The sequence below is a fragment of the Quercus lobata genome, chromosome 8, assembly GCF_001633185.2.
Source record: "Quercus lobata isolate SW786 chromosome 8, ValleyOak3.0 Primary Assembly, whole genome shotgun sequence".
Taxonomy (NCBI): Eukaryota; Viridiplantae; Streptophyta; class Magnoliopsida; order Fagales; family Fagaceae; genus Quercus; species Quercus lobata.
In genome coordinates this window covers 10,375,392-10,392,172 of record NC_044911.1, presented here as the reverse complement: position 1 = coordinate 10,392,172, position 16,781 = coordinate 10,375,392, and the positions used below count along the sequence as shown (strand labels likewise).

The 16,781-nt window shown below is 35.5% G+C and overlaps 1 protein-coding gene across 1 annotated transcript; it reads right to left on the bottom strand.

The window, feature by feature from the left end:
- Window positions 1-12,285: 12,285 nt before the first annotated feature.
- LOC115956330 lies at window positions 12,286-15,565 on the bottom strand. The gene is made up of 3 exons (XM_031074743.1): window positions 15,025-15,565; window positions 13,495-14,429; window positions 12,286-12,708 (listed from the first exon to the last, which is right to left on the bottom strand). Exons 1-3 carry the CDS (start codon window positions 15,563-15,565, stop codon window positions 12,286-12,288), a joined length of 1,899 nt encoding a protein of 632 aa, XP_030930603.1.
- Between the last annotated feature and the right edge of the window lie 1,216 nt (window positions 15,566-16,781).

The following is a 16,781-nucleotide window of genomic DNA, read 5'->3' as shown; positions in this document are numbered from 1 at the left end:
TAGACTATTATTTTACAAATCTTATTGCAATCAAATTATTGCAATGATATCTTTATTGAAATAGATAATTATTTCATATTTTTCATTAAAATAATTGAGTTTAGGTTATTGCAATGATATCTCCATATTTGTTATTGCAATAGATTGTAAAATAAATTATGTCAAGTTATTCTAATGATATAATAGAACATGTTTTTAAACAGTGGTTCTTACTTTTGATTAATCTATTGTTAGGTTTGAACTGTACTTATAAATTGTTTATATACTCATGTTGACAGCTGGATAGTAGCAGAATCTTGGGTAGTACTCTCAACAATGTCCTGGACAGCAGTTGCATCTTGAGCAGTAGTCTCATCCTTTGTAGGAGTAGCATTACCACTCTCTTCGTACCAGAAGGCTTTCTAAGTTGTTCCTGGATAACTTCTACAGGGAACCCAGGCACACCAGAAGTGTACCCCTCGTTCGTAGAATTCCCCTCACTACTATGACTACCATCACTAGAACCACTATAATTGGTGTCGTCGTGATATTTGTCTATAGCTTTCTCTATACTATTACTAGACGAAGAAAGAATTGTCTCAGACATTTTTTGGAAACTCAAAACCTAAAGACGGGAAAAAGGAGAATACCTGGCTCTAGATGGAAGAGGACTCAAGGCGTAGAGGGGCTTCTAGACGAGGCTCTAGACGAGAAATGTCAAGAAAGAAATTTTAGAAAATGTGAAAGGGTAGGGGAGGAATTCCACTATTTATAGACAGCCCAACAGGGTACTTGAAACGACACAAACCAACCAAAAGATAACACATGGCGTACTCCTCAAGAAAATAAATCGACACAACCAATAGCCATCAGAATTATAACGCGTGGCACGTCCAATCACTGACATAAATGCGTTTGACCAAAAAGTAATCTAAGAACATACATTTCCTTAGACGACCTATGGACTAGGGGGCAACTGATGGTGTTAGAAAATAAACTTCATACTCATCCATTAGGGCTGTCCAAAGGAAAGACCAACAAGGGCGAACCAAGTGTATGTAGTGTTCGTCCTAGGCTTCCTTGAGAAGCTTGTTTGTCCTTAGAAGCATTTGGACGGACGAGCTCTACACGAACAAAGGAAATTAGGCCTCTTTGTGACGAATCGTTTCCAACAATTCGTTATGGAAACGATAGTCAAGAAACATAACTCCCACGGCAGTTACATGAGTTAACTCCAAATTCTACGGACTCCTTAATAATAGGGGGAGTTATGAGATGAATAACTGCTTACATCGACCTATATAAACACTTTTACTCCTATGAAGAAGGGTAAGTTCATTCTAGACAATATTCCTAGAATCTTGAAATTTCAGATATCCGGAAGAAAGAAACTAACTTCATCATCGGAGGATTTGTGGCCGGTCACCCCGGTCTCCTTTGACTTTTGTCAATTCTTTTTTAGGTTCGACACATCAGTAGAATCCGTATCATCCAACCTACTGATTTTCCAAGAACCATCAATTAGTACCAAATTTTGATCAATCCCATTAAAAAGTGAATTTTTTCTTGTGCAGTTGATTGATAATTTGAGAGATTAATGTTCTAACAGTTAGCCAATTACTTTGAAGTGCGAAATTATATATAAGTGGCCTAAAATAACTACAATAAATTTAAAACAAAATAACAGTAATTTCATGGAATAAATGGTGATGTCGTAACAATCGAACAATCAGTTGATTTATTAGTTATTTAATTTTTTTAATCCAAAACAATCAGAATAAATTCTACATGCCAATTACATTTTTCCAAATAAAAGCTATGCCTCTAAGAACTATCAACATCTCATACAAATTTAACATCTAGCTATCAAATCTTTTACTTCCCGCAATAACTCTGTCATCTTCACCTCTCAAGCAGCATGCAAACCATTCATTAAGCTTTAAAAAGGTAAACCTCTAATGAGAGTATCTATTTTTATTTTTTACACACGATAATTTTATAAATTCCATCATCCAGTGATCTAGATAGAAGAACACAACAAAGCTAAGTAACCTATGTTTCAAAACATTAAGTAATCTCATTATTTCTCAGACTTGAGGCATCATTTTAGTACATAAGATGCATCAAAAAGAGAAAAATACATAATAAAAAGAAAATAATAAAAGCATGTAAACAGGAATCTTGATATTGCATTGGCTTGCTATTCTAAGGATGTGCTAAAAAGGTTTTGGACCACCAGACATTAAAAGAAGAACGAAAAAAAAAAAAAAAAATCGCTGTAATAAGATACAGAGCATGTTAATTATCATGAAACAAACGAATTATGACATATTTTCCAAAAAACAATATGAGCTCTCCTTATCATGCTTTGGGTTTGGGTAGCCCATAACATATCCATATTAAAAAGAGATGCAAAAAGTAGAAAGATATTAACAAAACCAATACTTCAAAGAAAAGTGTTGGTATTTTTGTCTTGTTCCCACCAGTAGCATGGAACTTGATATGCAGGGCAAGTTCCTGCTTTATAAAAATATGAACAACAATTAGAGACGACCTACATGTAGACTAAGGGGGGCCATGACTCCCCCTCCCATTTATTAAAAAAAAAACTTGTTAGTGTATATATTTGTACATCAATTTTAACATTTAGTTCTAAAATATCTATACTTGGCCCCCCTCTTTCAAGAAATTGACAAATTGACCTCTGAAACTCCAAAATTTTTTATTATGATCAAACCATCTGTTTTATCATCTCTCATCTCATGGATCTCTCTCTCTTTACTATGCAATGTGTTGTGGGGTGTGAGAAAACTCGCTGCTTTTTGACTCCACTCAAGCTGCGGTTCTTGCTTTCTGTATAGATAAATAAATAAATAAAAATGATAGAATTTAATGACTTGCAATATTTGTACAGCCTCTCAAACCAAGAAAGTACAGCGTGGAGAACCCAAGCCATATGTTATCTATTCTCACCTCTTTTTTCTACCTCACAATAAATGTTAGACACTTTTTTATCTTCTTAGAGGAAAAAAAATATTAATGTCTTTATTTTAACTAGAATGTTAATGTCTCTTGCTAATTGATAATTGCTCTTGATAATTTAGTGGTCAACATTATTTTAGAAAGAATTTAGTGGTTGGTGTGGCTGGTTTTCTTTTCCTTGGGGGAGGAGGTGTTAGGCTGCATCAACTTGGTTGATTTGTATTTCAGAAAATTGAGCTTTATTCAACAATTTTCCATCAGTGTGGCCAATTGTTGGGCAAAAGGGAATAAAAAAAAATGATGTTTTAGTAAAATGCCACTTTGAAGAAACATTTGATTGCTAAAGGTCTTCTTTAATCTTGACATATTGGCAGCATGCTTAGGCAATGGGTTTTGTTAAAATCGCAAGCAACGCTGCAGAGTAGAGCTGCATAAACCAAGCCACAAAGGTAGCAGGTGATGCAGCATCTGCTGATATGAGATGCACTAGCCAAGCCACGAGAGTAGTAGGCAGTGCAGCAGTTGTTGATGCAAGGAGCACTAGCCAAGCCACGAGGGTAGCAGGCAGTGCAGCACTTGCTGATGAGAAGAGCATTGATCAGGCTACGAAACTTGCATCAGAGCATGTTTTGATTAGCATAGAAGTTCTGGAAGTGATTGAAGCAATGCCACCTCATGAGTTCTTCATCCAAGAGCATTGAAGAGTTAGTTTCGAGAATTTAGGAGTTTGTTAGTCAAGATTGACACATGTACAGTTCTAGGAAGTTTCAAATAACGGTTTTGGTGCCTTTTTTTTAGGAAGTTTGTTACACTCACAGTGTATATAAAACATAGTAGGCTTTGTATTTGATTCATTCCATCCAATTGTAATTCTCTTTCAATCAATGAAATACTCCCAGTTTTATTTAGATTTCTCTTAGAGTTTTACATTGTATCAGAGCTGCTAGCACAGTTTATATTGATTTCCTAGCTTTACTTCTTTGATTCTAGAAGTTTCTTACTCTCCAAACAGGAATTTTCTCAAGAAAGTTTCTTATACTCCGATTCAGAGAGTCTTGATCCTTTTTTTCTTACTGTTAATTCTTCTCAGAGAATTTCTTGTTTTCTCTTCAAATTTCATTGAAGGACTCATTCAAGCTTGTGAAGAACATTAATGGCTTCTGCTGAAGGAAGTGCTCACTCTGATCCAGCACATACTCAATCCACACAACCAATCTCAAATTCTAATACAGAGTCTAATTCTCCAAATCCATTTTTGCTTAGTGGAAGTGAAAATCCAAGCAATATCTTGGTCACTCACCCATTGCTGGGAATGAAGAACTATCAATCTTGGTCTCGGGCTATGGTTCTAGCACTCACTGCCAAGAAGAAGATAGGTTTTGTGAATGGCAAGATTGCAAAGCCTGATATTGATTCTCCCTTGTATGAAGATTGGGAAAGCTCCTTCTTGGCTGATCAACTCCATGCATATTAATGTTTCCAGCAACATCATGTATTATGAGATTGCAAGAGAGATGTGGCTTGAGTTGTAAAATCTCTTTTCTCAGGGAAATGGTCCAAAGATTTACAATCCACAACGAGAGATTTCACATATATCTCAAAATCAAATGTCGGTAACTGGGTATTACTCTAAATTCAAGAAACTTTGGGATCAATTGCTTCATTATGAACCATTACCAGTATGTACTTGTGGAGCAATGAAGATTCTAAGTGTCGCACATGAGAAGGCCTATGTCTTGAGGTTCTTGATGGGGCTCAATGAGAATTTTGAGACTGTGAGGAGTCAGATTCTCATGTCTAAGCCATTTCTATCAATGAACAAGGTGTATGCTTTGGTTCTCCAAGAAGAGTCTCACAAAAGCATTGGACATGGTTTTGCCTTCACACCAAAACCTAATTCAGTAGCAATATATGTTAATACCAAAGGTAACTCCGGTAATAAAGGTGGTAATAAGAAGGACAGGCCTTTGTGCACTCATTGCAACATGCTTGGACACACTATGAACAAGTGCTACAAGCTCCTTGGGTATCCACCTAAATACAAGCACAAAGGCAAGCCCAATGCCAATGCTAATCAGGTTTCATATCCACAAGGTAATGTTGTTGAGGTTCCTTCAAATGCATCTGCTCAGTATCCTATTTCTAAGACACAGTGTGAGCAATTGCTTGCTCTTTTTAATTCTGGAGCTAATCAAGGTGATAATCATCATGTTGCATTTGTTAGTACAAGTGGTAGTGTCTCTACCTTGACTCCTGGAGCTTATGGTGTGCCTGTTGTAGCTGGTGTGACTTCCACATCAGTTTCACCATCAGCTAATGTCAATTCCAACTATATTAACACTATGTCAGGTAACAATCCAAGCTTATTTTTCAAACCTACCTTAAAGCACTCTATTTTTTTTGCCAAAATAGTTGATAGAGAGGTTTTTCATGCCACTGATTGGGTCATAGACATAAGGGCTACTGATCATATAGTGCATTCTATCTCATGTTTTACTTCCATCAGTACTACTTTGAATACTTATATCAATTTGCCTAATGGTGAAATAGCTTCAGTCACACACATTAGCACCGTGAGAATCTCAGAAAGGCTTACCCTTTATAATGTTTTATGTGTTCCATCATTTAGTTTCAATCTCATTTCAGTCAGTTAGTTAGCCAAATCCACTTTATGCTGTCTTATCTTCTTTAGAAACTTGTGCTTTATCCAGGACCTTACTCATTGGAGCACACTTGGTCTAGGTAGGGAATGCAATGGTCTTTACTTACTAGAAAAGAGCAACTCAACTTCACCTTCCATTTCTGCTTCTATTTCTATCAGACCTTCTGTACATAGCACTCAACTTCATGTATGGCACTCTAGATTGGGACATCTGTCTAGTGCCAAATTAGCTTCAATAAAGAATAATGGTGTACCCCTTTTTACTTCTTTCGAGAACTTTACTTGTGAAGTTTGTCCACTTGCTAAACAAAAACGTTTGCCTTTCCATAAAAGTTCTCACATTTATGATAATTACTTTGATTTGATCCATTGTGACTTGTGGGGACCTTTCTCAATGTCAACTATTGATAACTGCAAGTATTTCTTAACCATTGTAGATGATTGCTCAAGGTGTACTTGAGATTATTTGTTAAACCATAAGTCACAAAAACAATCCATGTTGGAACAATTTTGTACTATGGTGGAAACACAATTTTCTAAAAGGGTTAAAACTATAAGGTCTGATAATGGTACTGAATTTTTCATGAGAGATTTCTTTGCCAAGAAAGGCATTTAGCATCAATTGAGCTGTGTTGAAACACCTCAACAAAATACTGTTGTTGAGAGAAAAAATCAACACATCTTAAATGTGGCAAGGGCTCTCATGTTTCAATCTCATTTACCATTGCATTTATGGGGACATGCTATTCGTGCTGCTATTTATTTGATAAACAGAATACCAACATCAGCTTTATCAAATCAGACTCCCTTTGAAATTCTATTTGGTCATCCACCTAGTTATTCACATTTGAAAGTATTTAGATGTTTATGTTTTGCTTCCACACTTTCTAATAACAGAACAAAAGTTGCTCCTAGAGCTAAGAAATGTGTCTTTTTGGGGTATCCTTTTGGGGTAAGGATTTTGTTTTTCATGAACATTCTTTTCCTTTTGCCTCTGTCTCTACTAATATTGCAGATGCATTTGTTTCTTCTGAAGTTGTTGTTGCTCCCTCTTCCTCAGCTGGTAATGATTCTTTTGTCACTCCTATTAGTATACTTGAGATTGTATCCACTGATTCTAATGATTCCTTATCTCCTCTATTTTCTTTTATTGAGACTTACATGTCATTGAGATATAGGTCTCATGGGATACTTTTTCATTTGAGAGACAATATGTTTGAGATTGAGAGGTTTAATTCTAGGATTTTAAAAGTTATGATTTTTCTTTACATGTAGGGATGGAGCATGTACTAATTTTAATAATTGGGTTCAATAGAATTACACTTAGCCCCGTAATAATATTATTGATATTTAATTTAGACCTAAAATCTAAAATATAATTGACAAGTCCAAAAAAAATTTGCCCAAACAAAGATTACCAATAGCAGACTGAAGCCCAATTAACAACCCAAAACAAGCCCATGCAAGACTGAATAAAAATGTAATCAGATTCTAGCTAGGAGAGGAGAGCACCCTTCTGGTGCTTTTATGGACTCGTAGACGGGTTAATACTATATTTGGGCTGGTACTATTATTTTCGTTTGGTCTGGAAAAAGATTAAGCCTAGAATAAATTTTGTTTTGTCATACAAACAATTTATATTGGAGATGGGCCATCCCCGACTGTGTCAGGGCCGTGTAGCCTCGACAACGAGTTTCCACTTTCAAGACTTGAGATTTTGGGCCTATCTTCAAACCCATTTAGAATCAAGCTTTGGCTGGGCCTGGGAGAGAAATAAATTTTGAACAATTGATAATGGATCAAATTATTGTTCATATTCTAATTCAATTCCAATGGCAAGGCTGCAATTTGGCTCAGCTAAATAGTATGATGATATGATCTACTACTTAGGCACTTGAACCAATGAATAAGAATTGGACAATTACTATTAGAGTACTAGACACTTACGAGTGAAGAGGTAAAAATAGGGGAAGGAAGAATAGGAGAAGGAATTAGAAGATAGAAGGTCAAAGTTTCAGATAATCTTAAAGCTAATCTGCAAAAAAATATCGACTCTGAAAGGCTTATGCCAACTAAACAATTATAATTCCTTCATACACATAGCTTAATCAAGCCATCTAATATTGTTAGATTATTAATTTCCGCACATAATTTCTTTGGAACAGTGCAACATTAATAACAAATCTAAGTACTAATTCCTTACATACCAAAAATTTTGCAACTCAACTGCTTGGAACTTTCTGGTGCTTTTAATAAAGATATCTAGAGTTTAAATCCCCCTCGCTCAACTATCTATTTTTTATTTTTTTATTTAAAAAAGAAAAAAGAAAAAGAATAGAAGAATAGGCTAGAATTGTGACGTGTTTGAGAAAGCGTTTTTTCTTTCATAGCTAAGAACTGCTATAGTTCATCTTACCATATGAATGGATAAGATCCAACAAAAAAGGATAAGGGATAAGATTTTTGTTTCTTTGAAGCTTGAAACACATTTTCTTGAGATTACGTAGGTAGATTAGTAAACAAAAGTACAAAACCTTAAAAATCATAATAATTAACCATGTGAAAATGAAACTCATACATCAACTAAGTAAGCAGGCGGAAAAGATAAAAGAGAATTCATGTCATTATCTAATCCGGTTAAGTTTCGAGCCAATCTTAAGACTTAAAAAGTATTCATAACAATTAGTTAACGTTATGTGTCACTGAGATTATCTTTCATATGGACATTAAAATAATATTCAAAAGAAACAATCAAATTTTATTAAAAAAAGAAGGATAATTTGGCTGCGGCCGGCCGGCAGATCAATTCCTAGAACTTGGCATCATTTTATAAAATGACTTTTGAACTTTTTTTTGTTTGCAAAAGAAAAAAAAAAAAAAAATCGTTGTTACGGTTAAGAGACTTAAAGAATATGTTAGTAGTTGACCAGTTAAAACTAAACTCCTCCCTTTGATTATGGCCGAATGTCAGGGCTGAGCACATGTGATACATGTGTGTTAATCTCATTCGGACTAACTACTCCATCTGTTTTATTCTCCAACCTGGAGTGTTTAAAATTTGGTAGTCTAAATGTAGTAATCGTGGCACGACTGTTTTGATAATGTCATACAAGGAAAAAGAAGTAACTAATAATATATATATATATATATATATATATATATATATAGAGAGAGAGAGAGAGAGAGAGAGAGAGAGAGAGAGAGGTTAATATATCCAAGAATTGACAAATTCAAGTCAAATTAAACAAGAAATCAATTAACCTTAATTTTATTTTGTTTGATGCGAACAGCAAGTGAATAATCAATACAAAGCATGCAAAGGGATGGAAAATAAAAACTTATAAAAGTGAATTTGTATCCACCACATGTTTGAGGCTAATTGCAGATAAACACTCAAACTTATAACATATATATTGTTGAAAAGGTTTAATTGGTAAGTTGAGTCAACAACTTCAAGTAGTAGGAATATATATTGGAAAAGTAAACAACCTATCAAGAAAGAGAAAGCTTGCATGTGTGTGTGTATATATATATATAGTTATTGATAGTTGGAAGGAATTTTAAAATTTTGACTCTGTAGTCTTCAAAGATGGCAGCAAAAGAGTGATTGTTAGATTTCAGTACTTGACCAAATGGGAGACAAATCCAACAAGCACAAAGGAAACAGACAAACTATCCTCCTACCGTTCTTGATTTTCAAAATACTTTCCAATTTCCAATCAAATCGGAAAGACAAATTATTCAGTTTAACAATGCCTTGTAAACATACCTCGTTGCACATTGCTAATTATTAATTCAAATATTAATTGTACACACAATTTATTTTTTGAATTGAAACCAAAACTTAAAGACACGATTTCATTTTAAAAACTGAAATATGTGTACGTTGTGTGTAATAGACACTGTCGATTGAACGAGTGGCAACTCTATAAACCTAACACAATCCTATATAGTTTGGTTGTTGCTAAATTGTTAGGAATGCTTGACTACAAAAGCTATCCTCTTACCATGAAATTGCTTTCAAATTTATAGTTTAAAAAAAAAAATTCAATTTAAGGCATTCTTAACACGTGCCATAAGAATTAATTGATGTAGTGTATATTTTTCGAAGGACTTGTCAATGACTTATTAGTGTGCACGCCAAAATTCAAAGTGGTGGTATTTCCTTCTTACTTCCCCCCCCCCCCCCCCAAAAAAAAGCAATTGATATCATAATTTAAAATCACGATTTCAATTGCTTTTAGACTATGTTTAAAATAGTTTGTGTGTTTATAATAAATACTAACTTTTTTAGTATTCGTAAACTGTTTTTTTTTTAAATGTTTTTAATAATTTAGAATAATAAATAGGACAAAGCTTCAATCTATTTCTTCAGTATGCCGGGTGATACGATCAATGAGGACACAAAATCAATTTTGGACATGTGTCTACATTGTGTCGGGATTAGTTAATAAAAGCATTGGAGGTAAAACAAATCCTAGTAAATATACCTTAACTTATGTCTTTATGACACTTGTTAACAAAATTCTTCGGTTTAATAGTCCCTTGTAAACATGTTAAACAAATGGCAACATAATTTACGAGATACAATACAACTTTAGGATTCTCATTATGTTGCGCTTGCTTCAAAAGGGTGTGGAAAGGGAGAAAAGGGATAGGAATTTTAATTGATATTTTTGGATGTTTTTAGAAGGAGGGGGAAGAGTTATTTCAATTCCTCCAAATTGAGAGAATTTGAAGGGGGGAATTCCCTTAAATTGTTAATTTTCTTTATAATGATGTTGTCTTTATAATGATGTCAATTTATATATGTTTCTTTAAAATTATCAAAATAATAGTGTAATTATCAATGTATATGATGTTTTATAATTTTTTTCTAATTTCTATTCAAAAATTTAAAACATCAAAATAAAAGAAAGGAATATATATTCCCTTCTTCCTACTTAATTTTTAAAACATCTAAATAAGAAAAATTGGGATAATCATTCCCCTCCCCATTGTTTTCCTCTTCCTAGCCTCTACCCTTCTTTCCCTCCAAAACTTCCAAACATACCCTAAAAATTTAGGAATACTTACCATTCTTACTTTCCACTCTCCGTCAAAGAAAAAACAAAATTCAATTTAACAGTGGTTTGAATTTATAATTATATATTGAACTAATGGCAGCAATACTTCATTAAATCTCAAAGAGTAATTCGTTGACAAATTTTCATGGCATTTCAATTTAGTTCTAAAAACCTATAATTTAAAGGATGTTGGGTAGGCCTTTGCCACTATAAACTTTGTGGGCTGTGGAGTATCATGTCTTACAAAGGATGTTCACATTAATTATAATATCTTAAAGAGTTTAAATGCGTCAAATATAATGCTTTATTGCTTTTGTACCCCCACCGTACTGGACATAAGTCTAAGATATATAATTGAATGATTCCTAAAGTCTAAAGTCTAAACTACCATGTTATATACAAGGCTGCCATTTCTTGCTTGTTCTTGAGAAATTTCAACATTTTTATGTCTACTGCTACGCTGATTAAGACCTTTGAATCAGAGTTTAGTTCCATGAATTGCCGCGAACCCACATCTATGACCCACCAAATTGAACCTATGAAAACACCACCAGAATTATTGCTTATCAAAGGAAACCAACGCAGCAATGAGCCAATCAGCCATGCATTGAAGTTGTCAGCTCCCAAGTCCCAAGTGTATATTAGTGATGACCAGTGAATGACCAAATGAGTAGGTGTGCTTACGTGTTGAAGACCAAATACTCACGTGAGCAGCATGTGGAATAGTCTTTGTGAATTATTCTGAGGGTTTTTTTTTTTTTTTTTTTTTTTTGGGATCGTAGCTTATATAGCCCATATAGGGACGAGAGGAGCAGTTCATGAAGGTGATGTTTTGGTTGGTAAAGGAGCCAAATTAGACTCACTATCACTGACTCACTCGCCAGCCATTTACATAAAATTTAATTATCCTTTTGATGAGCTAATACATAAATAAATAGGAAATTTAGATATACTTGTCAAGAACACCACCTCTTTCCTATCAGCAGCCACAGTTGCACTGCTCTCTAGCTTTCCACTCTAAATATTCAATTTTATGATATGAAGCTTGGATACGCACGTATGCAAATTCAAAGTCATAATTGAACAATACGCATTAATAATCAAATCAATTAAGAGCGGCGATACGTGAAACTTTGACTCACATGTGTGAATAATATTCATATACACGTGATTTAGTCATTAAGTCAATCAGTAAACTACTAAACTTACTATACTGAGTAGTAACTGTACGTGTAATGATTAATTGGAATGGATATGATTTGATGTTGATTCACATTGCTCCATTTCTAAATTAAAAAATAAAAAATAAATAAATAGAGAGATACGTTAAAATAATTACTGTTGTTAATCCTTTAGTTAGCATTTTGATATGAAATGGATCTTGGAGTAAATCCTCCAAGGATGATGGCATGATGTTGGTTTGACTTTAAAACATTTGTGTTTTGCTATCTAAAACAATTGTTTTGAGTATGTTAAAGTCATGATATATGCAATGATTCAATTCACTTGAGGAAATGTATGATGTCCTATTATTGCTATTTGTTAAGACCTTTCGATTATTATTATTATTTTTTTTTGAGAATCAAGTCACAAATTTTATTCATCAAAGGTACTATCAAGGATTACAAGCTGTTGCACATCACTTGGGATGTCATTCAACCAAACATGGGGGCAAGGTATGGTTTTCGACGCCTCAGCCAGCTTATCTGCGACGATATTCCCCTGCCTCTTTACATGAACAAATGAAACTGATACAAAGTTCAGTGCCAGTTTTCTCACTTCATCCAGGATATGACCAAATGAGTTGAAGCACGGAGAGCTTGAATTGATCGCTGCTGTGATGGTTTCAGAATCCCCTTCAAACACCACGTCTGCAAGTCCAAGCTGAAGTGCGAAACGTACGGTTGTTCTACACGCGATGGCCTCGACCTCTTCCACTATTCCCGTTAGTGCCATTCTATCTGAAATAGCACCACAGACCCGTCCGTCCGCATCTCTAACTACTGCTCCAACTCCCGCCTGCCAAATTTCTTTGAACAGAGCACCATCATAATTGACTTTGTGCTGTGAGTTCTAGGGCGGGTACCAACGCAGTGCACCTGAGGGCCTAAGCTCGATAACGGGATGTTCTTGTGCTAGCTGGAATTCAGTTAATCTCTCACGCATGTTCTGGTACAGCTGATGAAATAGGAGGGAAGGTGCTTGCATTCTTGTAGCATTCCTCTTGTTCCAAATACCCCAGGCGACCATAGCAAACCATTCAGCCAGGTTTGGTTCTTCTACATTTGTGATACCAGTCCATAGATCCCTGAAGTCGATGAAGCGCGTTGAGAGCTAGTTTCTGAGGACTTCTTCTTCCCACCAAACCTCCTTGAGGACTTGACATCCCCACAATGCATGAACCGTGTCCTCCACTTCCTCGTTGCACCACTCACAGAGGGCATTCCTTGTGACGTTCCTGACCAGCAGATTCTTTTTTGTGGGGAGTGATTCACAGCAAGCTCTCCATAGGAAGTGCTTGATTTTATTTGGGATATTCATGGACCAAATTCTTCTCCAACAGCTGGTATTGGCCGATGTATTAGATGGGCTAGGAGTGGATAAAACCTGGTTGGACGATAGCATTTTGAACGCACTCTTTGTCGTGTACCTCCCTGACTTTGTGCCAGCCCAAATGAGAAGATCCTGGGCTTGGTTTGAGCATAAGGGAATTCCCAGAATTTGTTGGGCTTCATGGGGAAAGAATTCTTGTGTTACCCGTTCTCTAATCCACCTTGGGCCATCCTCATCAATTAGAGCACATACCTTTGCATTCATAGGGAGGTTTTTTTGAGGAGAGATGATGTGTTTTGTTGATTTATCAGGCAGCCACTTATCACCCCTAATCTGCACTTTAGTGCCATCCCCAATCCACCAATATGCTCCTTGCTTGACTACCTCCCTCGCTTTGAGAATGCTTTGCCAAGCATATGATCCATTCGTTTTTACCCCACTTTCAAGAACCGAGCATGTAGGGAAAAATCTTGCTTTGAAGACTTTGTAGAACATGGAATCGGTATTATGAATTAGTCTCCAAACCTGTTTGCCTAGGAGAGCAAGATTGAATTTTTCCAATTCCCTAAATCCCAAGCCACCATGTAGTTTTGGTAGGCAAAGTTTTTTCCATGCTATCCAATGGATTTTCCTTGCCTCACCCAAGTACCCCCACCAAAACTTTCTAGTCAGTGCTTCAATGTCTTTGCACAAATTTTTGGGGAGTTTGAAACATCCCATAGTGAAGGTCGGCATTGCTTGGATGACTGCTTTGATTAAAATCTCCCGGTCCGCTTGTGATAGGAGTTTTTCTTTCCAGCCTTGGATTTTGTGCCACACTCTCTCCCTAATGTAGCTGAAGGTTTCTTTTTTTGCTCTCCCCACAAATGATGGCATACCCAAATATTTTTCATATTGAGTCACCTCCTCAACTCCCACCAAGACCTTCACCCTATTCTTGATGTCTTCTTGTGTGTTTGTGCTGAAGAATAATTGAGTTTTGTCACGGTTGATTTTCTGACCAGTCGCTTCTTCATACACTGTGAGGATATTCAATACTTTTTGGCAATCTGGATCCTTTGCTCTACAAAAGAGCAAACTATCATCCCCAAAGAATAAATGCGTAATTTTTGGCCCTTCTTTGCAAAGAGACATCCCCCGTAGTTCTCCATTATCAGCTGCCTGTTGAATTAAAGAGTGAAGACCTTCTGCACATAAAAGAAACAAGTAAGGTGATAAGGGGTCTCCTTGACGGAGACCCCTACTTGGGTGAAAAAATCCATGGGGTTCTCCATTAATCATGACAGAGAAAGAGACCGATCAAAAGCAACAACCCACTAGATTCCTCCATTTATCATCAAAACCCAATCTCTCCATGATTTTGTCTAAGAATGCTCATTCAACTCTATCATAGGCTTTACTCATGTCGAGTTTTAGAGCCATGAACCCTGTTTTGCCTTTCCTTTTATTTTTTAGGTGGTGGAGTGTTTCAAAGGCCACAAGAATGTTGTCAGTGATGAGACAATCTGACATGAAGGCACTTTGAGTCTCGGACACAAGTTTAGGGAGGATTTTTTTAAGTCGGTTGGCTATGGCCTTTGAGATTATTTTGTATATGACATTGCATAGGCTTATGGGGCGGTAATCTTTTAGGTTTGTGGGGGATTTTGTTTTGGGGATTAGGGTAATGAAAGTATGGTTTAGGTTTGGAGGCATTATTCTCGTATTTAAGACATAAGGATGCATCTATAACATTAGAACCAACAGTATTCCAATAAGATTTGTAAAAGAATGGGGGCATACCATCCGGACCAGGGGCTGTCATAGGTTTCATTTGCTTGAGTGCTTGCTCTACCTCCATGGCTGTGAAAGGCTGGTTAAGTTCGGCATTCATTTGCGTTGTCACTTTTGGTTCAATCCCCTGGAGGATTGGATCAAACCCGACTGTGTTGGCTGACTGGAAGATGGATTGGAAATAGTGCACAAACGCCTCCCCGATCTTCTGTTCATCCTCCACCACTTCCCCACTATCTAGGGTCAGTTTGGAGATGAAATTTCTTCGATTTCTCTGGTTTGCACGGCTGTGGAAATAGGCTGTGTTAAGGTCCCCCGCTTTCAGCCAATTCACCCTTGATCTTTGCAACCATAGGCACTCCTCCTTGATCATTAGATCATGCACCTCAGCCCTCAATCTTCTCACATGGGAATGGTTGGATCCGTTCATGGCATTTGCTTCCGCCTGCATTAGCAATTTTTTCTTTTGTTGTAGCATGCGGCGGATGTTGCCAAATAAGTGTTTGCTCCAATCCTGCAGGGATAACCGGCATGCCTCTAATTTTTCCATTGCAGCATTCGATTATTGATCTGTCATGTCGATATAAATTTTTATTAGAGAGAGAGAGAGAGAGAGATTAAAAAATTACGGTTGTAATCGTTTTAGTTAGGATCTTAATTAATATGAGATAGATCTTGAAATTAAACTTTCAGGGATGATGATATTATGCTGGATTGACTTAATATATAACATTAACATTGTCTTTTACTATCTAAAACCATGATGTGTTTTGAGTATAAGTCAGACTATGATTCAATCCACTTGAGGAAGTGTACAATACCTTTTATCGTTCAAACCCATTTTCCATGCCTAATATATTTTTAATATGAGATAGATCCCAAAGTTAATTACACCTTTAAGAGTGATACTAGAATACTATATATAAATTTATTACATATATAGGTCTTACAAGCTGTTTTGTCACTAATCATAAAAGGTAATTTAAACACTTATTTATTATTATGTTAAAGTGACATCATCATTTGTAAATTTTTAAATAAAATATCTAGATTTCCACTCAATCCCCTTTTTGTAAGAATATGGATTCTCTTGGAAAAAAAGTTGGGTATTTACATTTCCATGCTTGGAAAAGTTTCATTTTTTATAAATTGATAATTTTACCCATACATCCCCACTCTTTAACCAATTGAAATAAATTTAAAAAAATAAAATTATAAATATTTTTGTATCATACATGACATTTAAAAAAAATTATACTATAGTTTTATTGAAATTTTCATGATTATAGTTTATATTTTGTTTATCATAATTTACTTGGAGGAAGATTAAAAAAAAAAAAACACTTGACATTGTGTATACAAAATAATGAAAGGATAATTTGAGAAAAATAAAAATTTGTATAAAATTCTTAGGAGTAAACCAAACATAAGCATCTCATATTTCCCATTATTCTTATTAGATTTATAATCAAACCAAATATAAGAATAGTTACATTCCCAAGCATCTAGATTGCCAAGTATTACATTCCTAGAAGTTTAGCTACTAGGAGTAATGTGGATCCCTCAAAACCAAATGCCTAAGGATGACAGTGTAATGCTGGTTTGGCTTAAAAAAACATTTTGTGTTTTACTATCTAAAATCATGATTTTCTTTTTGGTATGTTCAATTGAGATTATGACAGACTTGAGGTGGGGATTAGAGAGTTTGTCTTGAAGGATGATTTGAGGTGGGGATTGGAGGAAGTCTCCCTGATCATTTTCCAAGC